The sequence below is a fragment of the Chiloscyllium plagiosum genome, chromosome 14 (genome assembly GCF_004010195.1).
Source record: "Chiloscyllium plagiosum isolate BGI_BamShark_2017 chromosome 14, ASM401019v2, whole genome shotgun sequence".
NCBI lineage: Eukaryota > Metazoa > Chordata > Chondrichthyes > Orectolobiformes > Hemiscylliidae > Chiloscyllium > Chiloscyllium plagiosum.
Genome location: NC_057723.1, coordinates 73,743,194 through 73,763,540, shown reverse-complemented (window position 1 = coordinate 73,763,540; position 20,347 = coordinate 73,743,194). Strand labels below are relative to the sequence as shown.

Below are 20,347 nucleotides of genomic sequence, written 5' to 3'. Positions count from 1 at the left end.
TTCAGCAGGTGGTTGGGAGCAGCGCTCCGGAAGCCAGTGCTTCCTAATAAACCTGTTGGACTCTAACCTGGTGCGGCGTGATTTGTAACTTTGTCCAGGCCAGTCCAACACCAGCACCGCCAGGTCATGGGCAATGGAGGGTTTTGGGATTCCCCCACTTTGTGCTCGGCGAGCGGAGCGCGGCGGTAGGGAGGGTGCTGAAAGGACAGTTCCCTTTCGGGAGCGGTACATCTCACACTCAACCAACCCCCGGAGCAAGGAGGGGACCGCGGTGGGGTCTGTCCCTGGTGCCCTGTCAGTGCCCTGAGCAGAACGAGGGTGGGATCTTACCGTGCCACCCATTCCACTAGCTCTACCACTGGGGTAAACCAACGGGGTGGGACTTAAGTGACAGACATAGATTTCCGAGTTTCCGGAAAACCTATAGATAAAAGAAAGAGTTGCCTTCTAGTGTTTGTAATGCTCCATTTGGTTAATGTTTTTTTTAAAAAATAAGCATTTTAAGCTAAGGTCGACGTTTAGGTCGAAGATAATCTCTCTGCTGAGGATCTCATTGCGGTTTCAACTGAAAAGCTTGCCAACTGAGGTAGTTAGCTTAGGTTGGAACTTTTCATCTTTGAGATTCCGAGGCGCACTCTGATTTGAAACATTGTTCACGAGCAAGTTACCCTGGGAACCCTGCAGTGTTCTTGCTGCAAGTCTTCACATCCTAGTCTTCAACTCTCCAGGTACAGGTCCAGAATCGTGTTAAGTACAAGGTGCAAGGGGACATTCGGCCTCTGCTAAAGCAAACAGCCCTCAATTACTCCCCATTCCATCACCCCCCCCCCCCCACCCCCATCACCAACCCACCAGCTCTTGCGACAACTCCTTGTCATAGCCATTCTCTCCACCATCATCAGCGTTACCCCATTACCCGAGCCACTGTGTGCGTACTTTCCGTTCACCAGCTTGGTTACATTCCATTCAGGCACACACATCACGATTAACCAGGATTACAACTAAGAGTGATAGAGATTGCTAGAATGGCAGAGAGAACGATTAACCAGGATTACAACTAAGAGTGATAGAGATTGTTAGAATGGCAGAGAGAGAGAGAGAGAGAGATACTGCGAGATCGACAGAGAGAGGGAGAGATAAAGAATGACAGAGAGAGAGAGACTGTGAGAACGACAGAGAGCGAGGCTGGAGGACAGAGAGAGGGAGAGATAGAGACTGTTAGAACGACACACAGAGATAGAGGCTGTTGGGATGTTAGTGAGAGAGAGAGAGATTGCGAGAATGGCAGAGAGAGAGACAGAGAAAGAGAGAGACCTGCATTGTCTTGTCTGAGTCAGCAAGTTCACTCAAAAACTCAAATGGAATGTCAAGGCGCTCCCAGGGGACGGGGTGGGAGGACACAGACAAACTGTTCCGCTTCTCCCGACCCCTTTAAGGACTAGGTTGTGCTAAAGTGAGTAAATCTTGCGTGCTTTGAGCGCGTCTGTATAAAGGGGATAAATAAAACGCAACGTTTTTGAGAGTGTGTTTGCAGTGAGCTGGCTGTGATTTCAGGTTCTCTGTACCTCTCTCTCCACTCACCCCCACACCCTATCCTCCAATGTCACCCAACCACCCCTGGAGACTGCCCTCACTCGAACTGATGGAGTGGCGCCTGTGAATTGCTACAAACGACAGAGAGAGAGAGAGAGAGAGAATACAGCACGGTAGAGCTCAGTGCACTTTAAAATCCACTCAGTCAGTGGCTCACGCCTCCTTATCACTTCCGTGTCAGGGGATTTTAGAAGCAGTCTACCAGTCGCAGGCTCAGCTTTTTCTGACTCCTCACGAATTTCACCCCCCCTCCCCATTAAGTCTTTCTGATCTACCTCTCCTTCTAAAACCTACCCTCATCCTCTCTTCCCTCACCCACCCCAGCAAGCAAAAAAAACAAGACAGCGTTTGCAGCCCCTTCCACCTTTGCTTGGGAGACCAGACAGATTCCAATGGCTGAGGGTAGGAGGATCTGGGATAAGGAGGATGACTTGCCGGTCTATCTGGCCCGGCCGGGTACATCAGCTCAGATCCCCCGGCAGAAATACGGGGGGATGTTCTGCTCGGTGGAAGGAGCGTACGAGAGCAAGACCTTAGATTTCGACGCCTTGAGTGTTGGCCGCCGGAGTTCGCGGAGCGCCAGCGGCGCTAGCAAAAGTCAGGGGTCCCGGGACAACGCCGAGACTGCAGGCGACGCGATCAGGGAGAGCCCGCAGGCGACCGAGAGGGGACCCGGGGTCCAAATCATCACGTCGAACGACAAAGAGAGGCTTCAGAACCAGAGTGACCCGCAGGTAACAGAAAAAAAATCCCCAACTCCATTCAGCAGCCGCCCCACACATTTCACCGGGAGTTAGGAACCCAAACTCGTCCCAACTTCCCATTTCTAGGCAATGACATTTCATGTGTCAGGTTGTGGTGGTGTTTTTTTCAACAACAAGAACAAAAAACGCTGCAGTTTCGGCTCAGCGAAACTGTTATTGCAACTGTACAAAAATATTGTGGTGCAAAATATCTTTCTGCTATTGTTGAAGTTCGTTCGTGTTGGCGTGGATTTTTTTTTGTCTGTGTGTGTTTTGAATTACTAGCCAGATGGGGGAATATTTGTAAACAATAGCCTTGTCAGCTGGATTAATATTCAGTCTCGCCCAGTCGGTGTTCCTTTTAACCGGACTGTTGCGGGTCACAACAGGCGAGAGGTGTCCAGTTAAGGGGGAGCATCTAAGTTCAGTGGCTAGACACAGGACTAAATTCACTCGAACGTCAGGCACTGCTCTGAGAGGCAAGTCTCCAGAGAAGAGGTGCACCGAAAGGGGTCGGTTAAAAGCGAAGTAACAACGCCTCACCCTCTCTCTCTCACACACACACTCTCTTACACACTCTCACACATTCACACACAGTCTCTCTCTCTCACACACACTCTTACACACACACATTCACACAGTCTCTCTCTCTCACACACACACTCGCACACACTCTCAGACACACTCTCACACATACTCACATTGACACAGTCTCTCTCTCTCTCTCTCTCTCACACACACACAAACACTCTCATACACTCTCTCACACACTCAATTTGATTTAATTCTGCCTTAATCAGTTCGGCCTGGAGTTGGCCTTGCCACATTGGCCAGCCCCTGTGTTACTGAGAGGCTGCGGTATAGCAGGTTGTCATGACCCATTCTGCAGTCTTGGAAGGTCTGTTTGGAGATTTCTACGGAACGTAAACAGAAGATGCTGTTTATTAGGAGGTGTAGTGTGACAGAGGTTACCTCCTCTCTCCTCTACACACACACACCCCTCCACCTTTAATGCCTCTGAGCACTGTGCTCAGTCTGAGTTCGGGCTGCTCCCTCGCCCCAGCATCAGTGCCCAGCTTGGGCTGCTTTATGTTTTTTTTTAACGGGGAGAGGTTGTTGGGGGCTGACAGGTGAGACGGTGGGAAATAGGGAATGGAGGTAGAGCCACGCAGTGGCTACAGACGAGAATTGCACTGCGGTAGTTGCATGCGGTCCTTTGCCTCTCAGTTAACCCTCCTAGAGCAATGGGAGGGTTGCTGCCGCAGCCTGACTTGCAGTGCAGCCCTGGAACACAACCTTCTGTGGACCAACCCTTCCCACACCCTCCTCCACAAAGAACAACACCCAGCAAGAATTTGCCTTGACATTGGCTGCCTGTTTAATATCAGGATTGCCGGGCGCACCAAGTATTTTGTTTTAAACGTTTGCTGTACTGACAAACAGGTTGAAAATGCTTCCAAATTCTGCCACTCTGGAGGGCGACCGTCTCCCTGTTTCGGGCCACTGGGAGGTTTTGGGTTTGCACCATTGTATCAATAGGTCAGACTCTGAGGTGGAGCAGTCTGGTGTCTGCTGACCAGCAGCTGGTGGTTTTGCAGGATGCCAGTCACGTTTAGCCTACTCAGACATCTCTGAATACAGCTGTGACTTGCATTCAAGCCTCCTGGCCCAGAAGTAGAGCCACTGACACTGTGCCATAAGGACACAAACCAGGCTTAAGAAACACAATGTGCTGAAGAAGGGTCACTGGACTGGTAACTTCTGACTCTGCTTTCTCTCTAGACATACTGCCAGACCTGCTGAGCTTCTCCAACAATTTTTGTTTCTGATGTCCAGCATCTGCAGTTCTTTGGGGTAGTTTTTTTTGGTTACAGGGTCAAGAAATGGTGGATTCACATTGTTTCGTGTCTCAGGGGTGTATCTTGATTTTTATCCAGTCAATGGTGGTTTTGACAGGCCTGTCTCTGAAATCCTGAGGAATAAATTGGTCACCGCTTCTCACTGAAGCTCATTTTTACTATCCAGCTGTTTGTTCATGTGCCGCAACAAAGTTGTTCATTTATATAGCGGGGGTTTGAGCATGGCAAATCCCTGGTATACCAAGATGAAAATGAATGCCTCAGGTATGGTTCAGAGTGTCAGGTTTGGAGACAACCTTTCAAGATCAGCCATAATCTAACTGAATGACAGAGCAAGTTTGATTTCTTGATTTATTTATTGATTGTCTCATGTATTTTGTTACAAAAATACAGTGAAAAGTGTTGTGTAGTATTGCACTCACCCACACCATCTTAAAATTTAACCAAAATATAGACTATCAAGGCTGAAACATTAAGAGATTAAGAAAACGTTTTCAACTTTATAGTCTTTCATGTTAATTGCTCCACCACGGGCCATGAGAGTCATAAATGAATTATTCCTGTTCCTAATTTTGTGATGTTCTCCAGATGGATGCAGAGGGATAGCAGAGCAGTTGCATTCTAGGAAAGAACTCCAGAGTATGGCATTGTGTTAACTAAAGGCGCTACTACGGAATGGTAATAGAGGTTGGAATTCCTGGAGGACTAAATGTGGTGCGTAGGCATGTGAGACTGGAGTAGGTTATGGAGTTAGGACAAAAGTCAGGAGGTGATTGGTAAACTAGGATTTTTGAATTCCATGTTTTGCACAATGGAAAGGACAAAGGGGCGAGGGAGTGTGTGATTTCCAGCCAGGGGTGGAGTTTGTGTAGGCTGAAATTCAGGAAGTCAGTGATTACAGGAAAGATGCTGTGAAACCTGAAAGGGTTCAGAAAAGATTTACAAGGATGTTGCTGGGGTTGGAGGGTTTGAGCTATAGGGAGAGGCCGAATAGACTGGGGCTGTTTTCCCTGGCATGTTGGAGGCTGAGGGGTGACCTTATAGAGGTTTATAAAATCATGAGGGGCATGGATAGGGTGAATAGACAAGGTCTTTTTCCCAGGGGAGTCCAAAACTAGAGGGCATAGGTTTAAGGTGAGAAGGGAAAGATTTAAAAGGGACCTAAGGGGTAATATTTTCACGCAGAGGGTGGTGCATGTATGGAATGAGCTGCCAGAGGAAGTGGTGGAGGCTGGTGCAATGACAACATTTAAAAGGCATCTGAATGGGTATATGAATAGGAAGGGTTTGGAGGGATATGGTCCAAGTGCTGGCAGGTGAGACTAGATTAATTTAGGATACCTGGTTGGCATGAACGAGTTGGTCTGTTTCCGTGCTGTACATCTCTATGACTGTAAGAATTGATGAAAAATAGAGGCAATACAGCAGCTATTAAATAACTGGATGAATGAGAGTTTCTGTGGCAGGACGCAATTAGGATAGAAACAGGGAGTTTTGTCATGTGTAAGATACAGTGTTTGAAATCCAGCTGAAGGTTCACCAAAATATCACGTCTGTGCACCATCCGATTCAATATTTTTTCATTTTCATTCATGGGACGTGGGCATTGCTGGCTGGGCCAGATTCAAAAAGCCAAAGAGAGTTGTGCTGGAAAAGCACAGCTGGTCAGGTAGCATCTGAGGAGCAGGAGAGTCGACATTTCAGGCAAGAGCCCTTCATCAGGAAGAACCCCATTCCTGATGAAGGGCTCTTGCCCGAAACATCGACTCTCCTGCTCCTCGGATGCTGCCTGACCTGCTGCGCTTTTCCAGCACCACACTGTTCGACTCTGATCTCCAGCATCTGCAGTCCTCACTTTCTCCAACTTCAAAAAAGACCTCGAAAGGGGGGTCGGAAAGGAGGCTGGAGTTCTACAGCAATTTTCTTGGCTTTTGTTTCTGATTTCCAACATCTGTAATTCTTTGTTTTTTTTTAAATCGCTTTATCAGCAACTGACTCTGCTGGTCATAATAATAACTTGGAGCAGATTTAACTCTGTCAGGAACAGGTATCCAGCAAATGAGCAGCATCGGTGGTTTTTAGAAATTCAAGGGTGGTAGTGCAGAGCTAGAGGTTGGAGTCAATGAATAAGTGGGAACTTGAAAGTGGAGTCGCAGGTAAACAGGGTAGTGGAAAAAGCTTGCCATTATTGGTCAGTGCACTGAGTACAGGAGTTGGGAGGTCATGTTGCGGCTGTACAGGACATTGGTTAAGACCCCGTTTGGAATATTGCATTCAATTCTGGTCTCTCAGGGTATCTCAAAGTACTTCAGGTGGTCATGATTTGGAGATGCCGGTGTTGGACTGGGGTGTACAAAGTTAAAAATCACACAACACCAGGTCATATTCCAACAGGTGAAATTGGAAGCACTAGCTTTCGGAGTGCTGCTCCTTCTTCGGGTGGTTGTCAACCACCTGCTAAAGGAGCAGTGCTCCGAAAGCTAGTGCTTCCAATTTCACCTGTTGGAATATGACCTGGTGTTGTGTGATTTTTAACTTACTTCAGGTAGAATGGAGTACGTTTGAAGCCCACCTACCATTATAATCGAGGAAATGTGGTGGCCAATATGCAAATAGCACATTGTTAGGGACTTTACAAAGACAAAATACGTTAAAGATGATCAATACACAAAAGGACTGGATTATTCAGGAGAGAATTTTAACAAGTGCTTTATCATTGAGGGTGAAAAGAATACTGCTTAAGGAAAGAGAGCCATTGATAATGTTTAAGGCTTTTGGGCTAAGGAAAGATGGTCATGTCCTAAGAGCTCATAGAGTCATAGAGCACGGAAACAGTCCCTTCAGTCCAACCAGTCCATGCCGAACATAATCCCAAACTAAACTAGTTCCACCTGCCTGCTCCTGGCCCATATCCCTCCAAACCTTTCTGATTCATGTACTTATGTGTCGTTTAAGTGTTGATATTGTGCCTGCACCGACCACTTCTTCAGGAAGTTCATTCCACATGCGAACCACCCTTTGTACAAAGAATTTGCCCTTCGTGTCTTTTTTAAATCACTCTCTTCTCACCTTAAAAATATGCCCTCTAGGCTTGAAATCCCCTATTCTAGGGAAACAATACCAACCATTAACCCTATCTATACCCCTCCTGGTTTTATAATCCTCTATAAGATCCCCTCTCAACCTCCGACACTCCAGTGAAAAATGTCGCAGCTGATTTCTTGATAATTCAAGCCTTCCTTACCCAGCAATATCCTGGTAAATCTCTTCTGAACTCTCTCTACCTTAATAATAACCTATAACCGGATGACCAGAGCAGGACACGGTATTCCAGAATAGGCCTCACCAATGCCCTGTACAACCTCAACGTGACTTCCCAACTCCTATACTCAAAAGACTGAGCAATGAAGGCAAAGGTGCTAAACGCCTTCTAAACAAACCTGTCTTTATGTGATGCAAACTTCAAAGAATTATGCAGCTTGAACCCCAAAGTCCCTCTGTTCCACAACACTACCCAAGGCCATACCATTAACTGTATAAGTCCTGCCCCTGTTTGTTGTACCAAAATGCAATACCTCACATCTGTTTGAACTCTATCTGCCATTTTTCAGCCCATTTGATCACTATCTTCTCGTAACCTTAGAAAAAACCTCTTCACTGTCTACTATGCTATCAATTTTGGTGTTGTCTGCAAACCTACTAACCATGGCTTCTATATTCTCAACCTGGAGAAGGTGAACTTGATGGGAACTGAATGATAAACACTGTAAGGAATGCAGGGAGACAGTGAGGTAGCAAGCAAGTTCAGTGGGTTGGCCAACTTCATGGCTGGAGGGCTCAGTGAGAGGGTGGAGGTGGAATGAGGGAGTGGGCAGTGGAGAGCGAAGCAACTATAATGGGCGCCATGTCTCTAGTTTGGTGGGCAGTGTGGCAAGGCGTCATTGATATCAACTTATTCTTCAAGTGAATTGGGATCACACACCATGAATGACAGCTGGATTGCAGAGCCAAGAAATGTATCAAGGGAAGAGTCAAAGTGGGGCTCCATGTGAGATTAGATATATGACAATGCAGAAGTGTTGGAGAGGAGAAAGCTAGCTAGTCCATCTAGCCTGCTCTGTGTCAGTGTTGGAAACTTGGAAGATTTCTCTGTCGCCTATGTACACAGTCAAAACTAATTGAAGACCAGCTCAGTAGTGACTCTGCGTTCTGCGCTGTCTATTTTTTCTGTGATATTTTGAGTGACTTTACGGGAACAAGGACGTTTACATCAAAAGCATGGTAGCTGTGAACAGCCACAAATCATAGAACCTCTACAGTGTGGAAGCAGGCCATCGAGTCCACACCGACCCTCTGAAGAGCATCCCATTCAGACCCACCCCTCTATCCCTGTAACCCTGCATTTCCTGTGGCTCATCCACCTCGCCTGCACATCCCTGGACGCAGTGGTCAATTTAGCATGGCCACCCCACCTAACCTGTGCATCTTTGGACTGTGGGAGTAAACTGGGGCACCCGGAGGAAACCCACGCGGGCACAGGGAGAATGTGCAAACTCCACACAGACAGTCACCTGAGGTTGGAATTGAACCCAGATCCCTGGTACTGTGGGCCAGCAGTGCTGACCACTGAGCCAAAGGAAAGGAGACAGAAATGCAGAAAGGTTTTCATTGATGGACCTAAGGATAGCCAAGGGTGATGGCAGAGCAGGACTGGAGGCAGGCATAGAGACCAGTATTCTGGAAGAGACTTGCCTTGCCCCATTCTGCCCTCACTGGTTCAGTTCATTTGAGCAATGGCAACCACTGTTTGATGCGAATTGCAGAAACAATGAGACACATTTTCGTTAAGAGCATAACCTCATTTAAAGAGGACACAATGCAGTGCTTGTTGATGCAACTAAAGAGGAATGTCCCTTTTAACGCATTGGATGGGTTCCACCATGGAGTTTCTAAAAAGAGCATAACCTTTCCTCTATAAAAAAAACCTTTATAGTTTCTTTTAAATGAATGAAATGTTCTGATAAAGCAAAGATTTGTTTTACTCTGTCAGCTCCTACATTCTTTATTCTAATTCATTTGAGCTTCCCCAGTTTCAACTACTTTACTTTGTGCCTCAGTTGCCAAGACTCAAAGTTCTGGAATTCTTTCATGTTAACACTCTCCTTCTCTACTTTGCATTCATTCTTATTACATCCTACTTTCTTGATTAAGCTTTTGGCTCCGTTTTCTTTGTTTCTGCATTTTGTGCGATATGGGAGTCACTGGCTGGGCCCTACATTTATTGCCTGTCCCTAGTTGTCTCTTGAGAAGGTGGGGGTGAGCTGCCTTTTTGAACCGCTGCAGTTCATCTACTGTGAGTTGACCCACAATGCCATTGGGAAGGGATTTCCAGGATTTTGACCCAGCAACAGTGAAGGAACGGCAATGTATTTCCAAGTCAGGATGGTGAGTGGCTTGGGGGGGATCTTGAAGGTGGTGGCGTTCCCATGTATCTGCTGCCCTTGTCCTTCTAATTGGAAGTGGTCCTGGGCTTGGAAAGTGCTGCCTGAGGCTCTTTGGTGGATTTCTGCAGTGCATCTTGTAGATAGTTCACACTGCTGCTACTGAGAGTTGGTGGTGGAGGGAGTAGATGTTTGTGGATGATGTCCAAGTCAAGCGGGTTGCTTTGTCCTGGATGGTGTCAAGCTTCTTGAGTGTTGTTAGAGCTGCACCCATCCAGGCAAATGGGGAGTATTCCATCACACTCCTGACTTGTGCCTTGTAGATGATGGGCAGGCTTTGAGGAGTTAGGAGGTGTGTTACTCGCCACAGTATTCCTAGCCTTGACCTGCTCTTGTAGCCACTGTGTTTATGTGGTGAGTCCAGCTGTGTCTGTTGTCAATGATAATCCCCAGGACGTTGACAGTGGGGAATTCAGTGATAGTAACAGCATTTAATGTCAAGGGGCAGTTGTTAGATTGTCTCTTATTGGTAATGGTCATAGCCTGACATTTGTATGGCGTGAATGTTACTTGCCATTTGTCAACCCAAGCCTGGATATTGCTCAGATCTAGTTGCATTTGAATATGACCGCTTCAGTATCTGAAGATGCTGATTTGCAAATGGTACTGAACATTGTACAATCATCAACAACCATCCCCACTTCGGACCTCTTGATGGAGGGAAGGCCATTGATGAAGCAGCTGAAGATGGTTGGGCGTAGGACATCACCCTGAGGAACACCTGCAGGGATGTCCTGGAGCTGAAATGACTGACCTCGCACAACCACAACCATCTTCCTATGTGTCAGGTATGACTGACCACAGGAGAGCTTGCCTCATGATACCCCTTGATTCTAGTTTTGCTCGGGCTCCTTGATGCCACACTCGGTCGAATGCAGCCTTGATGTCAAGGGCTGTCACTCTCCCCTCCGCTCTGGAATTTAGCTCTTTTGTCCATGTTTGAACCAAGGCTGTGATGAGGTCAGGAGCTGAGTGACGCAGGTGGAACCCAAACTGGGCGTCACTGAGCAGGTTATTGCTGAGCAGGTGCTGCTCAATAGCACGATAGCACTTGATAGCAGGTCAGGCAGCATCCATGGAAAGAGAGCAAGCTAATGCTTCAGAGCTGAAATGAAGCATGGAGGGGGCAGCATTTATGGTATAGTTTAGGGGGGCTAGTGGTGGGGGTAGTGGGTGTAGGGTGCTGATGGAGAAAAGATATTGACAGTTTACATTAAGTGATTGGAATGTGAGAATGGCAGAACAATGGTGTGTTTCATGTCAGACTGCAAAGAATATAAGTGGGATTGGGGAGGGGAGGACTTGATAACTAGCTAAAAGAAAGCATTTTACTAGACTGGGCACTTTACAGTCTTCTGGACTTAATATTGAATTCAACACCTTTAAATTGTGGACCGATTTTTCCTATCTTTTAGCTTGTTATCATGTCCTCCCCTTCCCTATCTCATATACTGTCCTTTCAAGTGCCCATGCTGAGCTGCGCCATCATTTATTTGTGAATTGATTGGATTTTCTTTATCTCATTCTTTTCACATCTCTTTTATCCTTTACCTTAAGTTTGACAGCATTACTGATGGGTGCAGATATGTTTTCAATGTTCTTTGGAATTTTCCAGTTTTTTCTGGTATGTTATGACATTTCCTTTTAATTGCTCTTATCTCTTTAAGTATGACTTTACATCACTTAACTACTCCCATCATCGGTGTGCTCTATATGCCTGTCTGAGTCTGTACCTGAAACCATCAGATCATCTCTTAAAATTTGCTGCAATTGGGACACTTCCATTAGAGTCTGCTTTAGAAACCCCCACCAGCCAATTTCAAAACTAATGTAATTATGAGAAAGTCTAGGCTATGGCAATGGTAAATATTGTGAAGAAAGAAAGAAATTTCATTTTCACAATGACATTTATGTTTATAGAATCCCAACACTGAAGAAGCAGGCCATTCAGTCCATCGAGTCCATATCAACCCTCCTAACAGCAATCAACCCAGGCCTAACCTGCATTTCCCATGCCCAATCCACCTAACCTACACATCTCTGGACACTGTGGGCAATTTAGCATGGCCAATCCACCTAACCTACACATCCTTGGACACTATGGGCAATTTAGCATGGCCAATCCACCTAACTTACACATCCCTGGGCACTGTGGGCAATATAGCATGGCCAATCCACCTAACCCACACATCCCTGGACACTGTGGGCAATTTAGCATGGCCAACCCACCTAACCTCCACATCTCTGGACACTGTGGGCAATTTAGCATGGCCAACCCACCTAACCTCCACATCCTTGGGCACTGTGGGCAATTTAGCATGGCCAACCCAGCTAACCTACATATCCCTGGACACTGTGGGCAATTTAGCTTGGCCAATCCACCTAACCTACACATCCTTGGACATTGTGGGCAATTTAGCATGGCCAATCCACCTAACCTCCACATCCCTGGACACTGTGGGCAATTTAGCTTGGCCAATTCACCTAACCTATACATCTCTGGACACTGTGGGCAATTTAGCATGGCCAACCCACCTAACCTCCACATCCTTGGGCACTGTGGGCAATTTAGCATGGCCAACCCACCTAACCTATACATCCCTGGACAGTGTGGGCAGTTTTGCTTGGCCAATTCACCTGACATGCACATTGTTGGACAGTGGAAGGAAACCAGAGCAGCCCCACGCAGACACAGGGAGAATATGCAAACTCCACAGAGACAGTGGACTGAGGGTGGGATTGAACCTAGGTCCCTGAGGCAGCAGTGATAGCCACTGAGCCATTGTGCTGCCCTGGTTAAAGCCCATTGCTGACAAGCCACAGTAGCATGTGTCAAATCAGCAAGTCCCAAATTGCTTCACAGCATGTTCAGTACTTCTGAATGGTAATCCCATCTCTATTACTGGCAAATGCAGTTGCTGATTGCACACAACAGGATAGGAAAGCAAGAAAAAATGAATGATTTGTATTCATAAAGTGCCTTTTGTGACCATTGCATGACTCAAAGTGCTTCACGGCTACCTCTGAAGTGTAGTCACTGTTACAGTGTGGGAAACAAGGGTTTTAGTTTGCACAGTTGGCTGGACAGCTGGTGGTGATGCAGAGTAACCACCAACAGCACATGTACAATTCTCATACTGGTTGAGGTTAACACGAAGATCTAACCTTCTCAACCTCAGTCCTGGCTTGAAGCATGGCAACCCTCAGGTTAAACTCACCACCTGTCGTCTCTCTAATGAGAAAGCAGCCCTGTGATGATCTGGGACTGTGGTTACCTTACTTTACCAATGGGAAGCAGCAATACCCAATGAGACACAGCAATTTCCACAAACACCAACGTTTGTGGTTTGTTTTTGTGATCTAGTTTGAGGGATAAATATTCAGGACACTCAGAATAACTCCCCTGCTCTTTCTTAACATAGCATCACGAATATCTTTTATAGGTATTGGTGCACGTAGAGGACCTCAGTTAAAAATTTAATCGAAAAGTTGAGCCCAGCGACAGTGCAGACACCTTCAGTATTGTCAGACTGTTTGATTTCAGTGTTCTAATCTTGGAGTATGACTTGAATGCAGAACCTTCTGACTCAAAGGCAAGACGAAGGTAACCTTCTGTTGAGAATAGAAAATGTTTCTTTATCACGCTGCTTGTGAGGTTAATGTTAATCCAGTCATTAAAAGAACTGTCTTTTACCAGTTTGAATAAAATATGTTTCGTTTGCCTGAAGAGAAAGGAATCCTGAAATAACTGTGATGAAAATGTAATGATGAGCAACATTTCACTTTTTGAAACTATTGCCATAAAGATTAACATACACCCAGTAAGATGATTTAATTTCAAGCAGTCGACATAACAAAGATATCTCTTACAAAAGTACAAACACTCACATCACTCACTGTATGGATGTGGCAACATATGCACTTTCAAACTTCCTGAGAACTAGGGGCATAGTCTCAAAGTAACGGGGAGCAGGTATAGGACTGAATTGAGGAGGACCTTCTTTACCCAGAGGGTTGTGGATCTGTGTATTCCCTGCCCAGTGAAGCAGTTGAGGCTACCTCGTTGAATGCTTTTAAGGCAAAGATAGAATTTTGAACAGTAACCTAGTTAAGGGTTATGGTGAGAGGGTGGGTAAGTGGAGCTGAGTCCATGGAAACATCAGCCATGATCTTATTGAATGGGGGAGCAGGCTCGAAGGGCCAGATGGTGTATTCCTGATGAAGAGCTCTTGCCCGAAACATTGACTCTCCTGCTCCTCGGATGCTGCCTAACCTGCTGCGCCTTTTCAGCACCACACTTTCAACTCTGATCTGCAACATCTGCAGTCCTCACTTTCTCCTACTCCTGCTCCTAGTTCTTATGTTATTACGAATGTCGCACCTATATCTAGTAGGGCCTCACACTTCTTCAACTCAGTGGATTGGAACATCAAGATTCATTCATTGGCAGCTGTCTTCTATCCAGATATGGTTTACACCAGCAGGGTTCATCTCTACAAACTGTTTCTCACTTGACAAGAGCCAACATAACCTTCAAAGTTCATTTTCAACTCAACGGTAACTGGTCTTGTCCTCTGGCATAAGTTTTTTGAATGCTGAGTTACTCACATAGATTTTTGGGTTCAATCCCTTTCAGCTCACTCACTCAGGAACTTCTATCTCCGATCTTACTGCCAATAAAATTAAAATGACCCGTTTGTGGGACAGCTTTGCTTAATTCTCCCCAAAATGCTGTGGAATACCCAGCCCAAGGAAGTGGTTGAGGCTGTCTAGTTAAATGTTTTTAAAGCTAAGATAGATAACATTTTGAACAATGAAGGAATTAAGTGGTTACGGTGAGAGGGCTGTTAAGTGCAGCTGAGGCCACAAAGAGGTCAGCCATGATCTTATTGAATGGGGGAGCAGGCTCGATGGGCCAGATGGCCTACTCCTGCTCCTAGTTCTTGTGTTCTTATGACAGGCTGAAACCCGTCATCACCCTTGTTTGATTTATTCTGCCTTTTTAAAAACAAAATCCAATCCCGTAGCATTCTTAAAGATCCACCCCACCCTGGCAATGTTTTTCGACAACCTCTACCATTGGGGAGAAGGTACAGAAGCCTGAACACACACACCAGCCAGTTTTGCAACAGTTTCTACCTTACTGTTAGAATACTGAATGGACTCACAAACTCTTAACATTCGCCTGTACCTGTGTTTTTGTTTTTGCTGCTATTTACTTATTATTTACTTATCTACTTAACTCTGTGATCTGCCTGTATTGCTCACAAGAAAAAGCTTTTCACTGTGCCTCGGTACACGTGACAATAAATTCAATTCAATTCAACCTGAGCCAGAATTTAAACACTCAGAAATGAAGTCATACATAAGAAATCCAGTTATGAATCCCCACCCTATCCTTTCCACAATCCTCTTTAGTTTTTGTTTCTTTAAATTTGAAGAGGAATTTTACCAATACAAGCTCTCTGCCAAGTTATAAGTTCGCCAAGAGATAAGGCCGCCAACATTCTCAAAGATCCATCCCACCCTGGCAATGTTTTTCTACAACCTCTACCATCGGGGAGAAGGTACAGAAGCCTGAACATACGCACCAGCTGGTTTTGAAACAGTTTCTACCCAACTGTTGTTAGAATACTGAATGGACTCGCAAACTCTTAATATTCACCTGTATCTGTGTTTTTGTTTTTGCTGCTATTCACCTATTGTTTACTTATCTATGCAACTTAACTCTGTGATCTGCCTGTATTGCTCACAAGATAAAGTTTTTCACTGTGCCTTTGTACACATAACAATAAATTCAATTCAATTCAATTCAAAGGCCTGAATAATGCTTCCAGGATGTGGCAGTTTTCAGTGAGATCTATTGCGATGAAATAAGTTGTATTTAATTAAAAACAGATCATCTAATGTCGTATTGATAGCATGAAGGAAAACATAAAGGCATTTTTTCAATACGTGCTAATTTTTAAAAATTGGATGGTTCTACAGAATTTGAAAAATGTTATTAATAAGCTTGGAGAATCATTTAAAGTTGAAACTCAAAGTTCTGGAACTTTCAAATATATTGGTTTAGATATTAAGCAATGTAATTCTGAATTAACTTCAAAATGACGATCCTGTTGAGACAGCGATACTCTCATTCCAATTATCTTACCTGCTCCTGACAAAGAGAAATCCAAAGATGCGAAGGTTAGGTGAATGGCCATGCTAAATTTCCCACAGTGTTCATGGATGTGTGTGTTAGGTGCATTAGTTGGGATAAATATAGGAAATATAGGGTAGGGGAATGGGTCTAGGTGGGTTACTCTTCGGAGGGTCGGTGTGGACTTGCTGGACCGAAGGGCCTGTTTCCATACAATGATTTCTCAGTAATATCTAACAAAGAGATGGGAGGGATGCAAAGCTTGATTGATTAGTTGAATCTTTTGATCACCTAGACTCAACCAGATACAAGTTTTGGTGTGTTTGAATTAATTATTGTGAAGAACACTCTAAAGTTGTACATTTTTAAGGGCTAATAATTTATTTTGTTTTAAAAATGTGGAAAAATATGTATCTAAGTACCCACCCTAAAATGAGTGAGGGAAATGGAGCCTGTGATTTTTAATGATGTTTCTCATGATAGTCTTCCTGAGTGTTGCAGGACTCTGGTTTCATAAGCTTTATTAAGGGTTAAAACAAAGATTATGAAATCAGTGTGCTGGAACATGCATCAGAACGACTATCATGAGAAACACCATGAAAGACGATCTTGATCTAAGGGCTATCAAGGTGCTGGAGTGGTCTCACCAACGCTGCCTGCACAAGATCCTGGGAATCCGCTGGGAAGACAGACACACCGACACCAACGTCCCAGACCCAGGCCCACATCCTCAGTAACAAGGCACTGACGAGAAAAAATTGAGGACTGCAGATGCTGGACAGTCAGAGTTGAAAAGTGTGGCGCTGGAAAAGCACAGCAGGTCACGCAGCCTCAGAGGATCAGGAGAGTCAAAATTTCAGGCATAAACCCTTCATCAGGAATGTGGAGGGGGAAGGGGGCTGAGAGATAAAGAGCGGGTGGAAGGTAACTGGGAAGACAATAGGTGGATGCAGATTGGGGTGTAATTGTGACAGGCTGGTGAGGAGGGTGGAGCGGATAGGTGGAAAGGAAGATGGACAGGTGGGAAGGGTTGGATGTGGGATGAGGTGGGGGGAGGGGAGATTGGGAAACTGGTGAAGTTGATGTTGATGCCATGTGATTGGAGGGCCCCAAGGCAGAAGATGAGGGGTTCTTCCTCCAGGCGTCTGGTGGCTTGGATTGGCTGCGATGGGCTGGGCACGTCGTCCCCATCACACGAGACTCTCCAAGCAGGTGCTCTCTTCCCAGCTCTGAGATGGCAGGCGAGCCCCAGGAGGGGGCGGGGAAGTGCTTCAGGGATACCCACAAGGCCTCACTGGGGAAGTGCAGCATTCCCACAGACATCTGGGAACCACTGGCCTGAGACCGTCCAAAGTGGGGGAGGAGCATCCGGGAAGGTGGGAAAAAGTGGAAGCCTGGCGCAAACGGCAAAAGGAGTGTGTTGCCACACCAGCGCCCCAACCACCCCCTTCTTGTGGCCACCTCCTGCCCCAAATGTAACAGAGCCTGCGATAGCCCATCGGTCTGTACAGCCATCTACAGACTCACCTTGACAGTGGAAGAGGGTCATCCTTGTCTGTGAGGGACCGCCAGTGGATGATTAATGGTTAAAGTGTTTGACGTTGTTCTTTCTCTTGGAAGGCTAAGAAAGTTAGAAGAAAAGAGTTGTTATAAGTATGATGACAGCTGAAATTTTGGCTGGGGAGGTAGTGCATAAAAGATTCTGTGTGTAGTGAGATTCTGTACAATGGATATACTAAAATTAGTCCAGTCAGCGAATGTCACACTGCGAATTATTCAATGTAGGATGATATACCTTGTATGAAAAGTGAAAGCTATAAAAGATTAGGATTAAACTTGACAGTTTGAAACAGATACTGGTGAGAAAAGAACTCTCGAGAATTAAAGGGATGGATTCAAGTCCTCACCATATCCAACAACACCCATCAATTCAAACCTGTGAATATAGAATTGGAGAAAGTGAGGACTGCAGATGCTGGAGATCAGAGCTGAAAATGTGTTGCTGGAAAAGCGCAGCAGGTCAGGCAGCATCCAAGGAACAGGTCGAATCAACGTTTTGGGCATGAGCCTTTCTTCAGGAATCCTGAAGAAGGGCTCATGCCTGAAACGTCGATTCTCCTGCTCCTTGGATACTGACTGACCTGCTGTGCTTTTCCAGCAACACAATATAGAATTGGATCCTGGTGACAGTTATCATTTTCTTACCACCCAAGACGTATTTAAAGATTTGACGTTAGGATTTTGATAATGAATGCCAATCCCTTTCTGCCTTGAGTTTTTGCTACAGCCAAGTGGATTTTGAGGACATTTACAAGTCAAACATATTATTGTGCGGCTCGACCAGAAAAAGGTTAACAAGTTTCCTTTGGATGTCTTTGAACCAGTTAGTAGTTTGAAACAGCTGACAGCATCCTGGTTACTTTTATTGAAACTAGCTCTTGAAAATTAAATTCAAATGCGCCTGCTACCACTTGAACGTTAATTGAATTATTAGTCTTGGCCATCTGGATTTCTGGGCCAGTTAATTGGCACATCCCCAGTTATGGCAAATTAAGGAGAGAATTGTACCTTGGGCCCCTATGGATATGGTACCTTCTACAACCAGCAAGGGAAAGAATCTTTCAGGAGCTAGATATAATTCTGAGGGCTAAAGGGTTCAAAGGATATGGGGAGAAAGTGGGAACAGAGTACGGAACTGGAAGATCAGCCATGATTATATTGAGTAATAGAGCAGCCTCAAAGGACCTATTTTCTCTGTTACATTTTATCGATTGGGTTTTATTTGAATGCAGATGCGAAAGGGAAGTACACTTCAATTTATCCTGTTCACCGACATAAATTGTTACAATCCAGGAACAGATTCTGAGGAAAAGTAGGCCCATTTTCTAAGCTTGTTCATGTAGCAAACAGATTAAATCTCAATTATATCTCAAAAAAAGTTTGAAACAGCCGGAAAATTGATGCCGCAAAAGAAAAGATTTGGTGCCGGGATCACTTATTTCTAGATGTTAAAAATATGGCAGCAAGAAGCATTGTTGTCTCTTACATCTGGAGGTCCAAGTTTTAAAATGGACTCCATCAAATTGGATCCTAATTGAAGGACTTAAAGGTATTAAGTCTCTTGATTTGGAATCACTTCCTACAGGCCTGTGCCACCTTATGACATTCCCAAAGGGAAAAGCCAATAAAACTTCCAAAAGATTGGTACTGGTCTGGCTTGTCTTCATAGAATCCCTACAGTATGGAAACAGGCCATTTGGCACAACAAGTCCATACCGACCCTCTGAAGAGCATCCCACCCTGACCCATTCCCCTGCCCTATTACTTTACATTTCCCCTAAATGATGCACTGAGCCTATATGTCCCTGGACACTATGAGCAATTTAGCATGGCCAATTCACCTACCCTGCACATCTTTGGATTGTGGGAGGAAACCGGAGCACCTGAAGGAAACCCACGTAGACATAAGGATAATGTATAGAATCTATAGAATCCATCTACCAGGCTTGCTGTCAAGGATAGGCCCCCAGCACTCTCAAAGATCCATCCCACCCTGGCATGTTTTTCTACAACCTCTACCATCGGGGAGAAGGTACAGAATCCTGTACACACACCAGCCGGTTTCGCAACAGTTTCTACCCTACTGTTGTCAGAATATTGAATGGACTCGCAAACTCTTAACATTCGCCTTGAGCTGTGTTTTTTTTTGATTTTGCCGCTGTTTACCTATTATTTATTTATCGATGCTACTTAACTCTGTGATCTGCCTGTATTGCTCACAAGGCAAAGCTTTTCACTGTGCCTCGGTACACGTGACAATAAATTCAATTCAATTCAATTCAGAACGTGCAAACTCCACACAGACAGTTGCCTGAGGCTGTAATCAAACCTGGTTGTCTGTGTAAAAATGGAGCTTCATTTCCAAATATTATTGGTTGAATATTCAGGCTCTGCTGGGCAATTAAAGAATCACTGAGTTGCAGCCTGCACTGTGCTGATCCTCCCAAAGAATTGGATGTAGATATTTTCTAACCAGCCTGTTCTGAGATGTTACTGCACACCAGAGCAGATGCAATTTGAGCCCAAGTCTCTTGGCCTAGAGGTAGGGTCACTGCACCACAGTGTTGTGTAGAATGGGGGAGCTGGAGCAGTGGCAGAGTATTTATCCCTGATGTCGCACAGTCTTTGATCTTCTCTCGAGCTGATGGAAAAGATCCCTTGGTCTTTTCCCAAGAAGATGGTGGGCTGTTGCCTGAATCCTCTCTGTCTCCTGACCTGCCCATATTGATATTCTTTATTTTGAGGATTGGTCATGCGTTCTGTGTTAATCATCCGTCTGAACCCAATAACCATGAGCAGCTACCCATATTGCCAGGATGACCATTGTCCCATTGCCCATTTCCATTGGGTGTTTAGTTTTCATTCTTTTTAAATACAGAAAAGAGTTATTTTCCAAAATTACTGCATACCTAACAGGGTAGTGTGGTCCTCAGTAAGTCTTTTGTCTAA

The 20,347-nt window shown here is 45.2% G+C and overlaps 1 protein-coding gene across 1 annotated transcript in view; it reads left to right on the top strand.

The window, feature by feature from the left end:
• Positions 1-1,439: 1,439 nt before the first annotated feature.
• LOC122556804 (dihydropyrimidinase-related protein 3-like) overlaps positions 1,440-20,347 on the top strand; it is a 180,221-nt gene continuing 161,313 nt past the window's right edge. Inside the window, exon 1 of the mRNA XM_043704009.1 lies at positions 1,440-2,327. Coding sequence (XP_043559944.1) covers positions 1,986-2,327 — 342 coding nt within the window. The 5' untranslated portion in view covers positions 1,440-1,985. The remainder of the gene's footprint in view (positions 2,328-20,347) is intronic.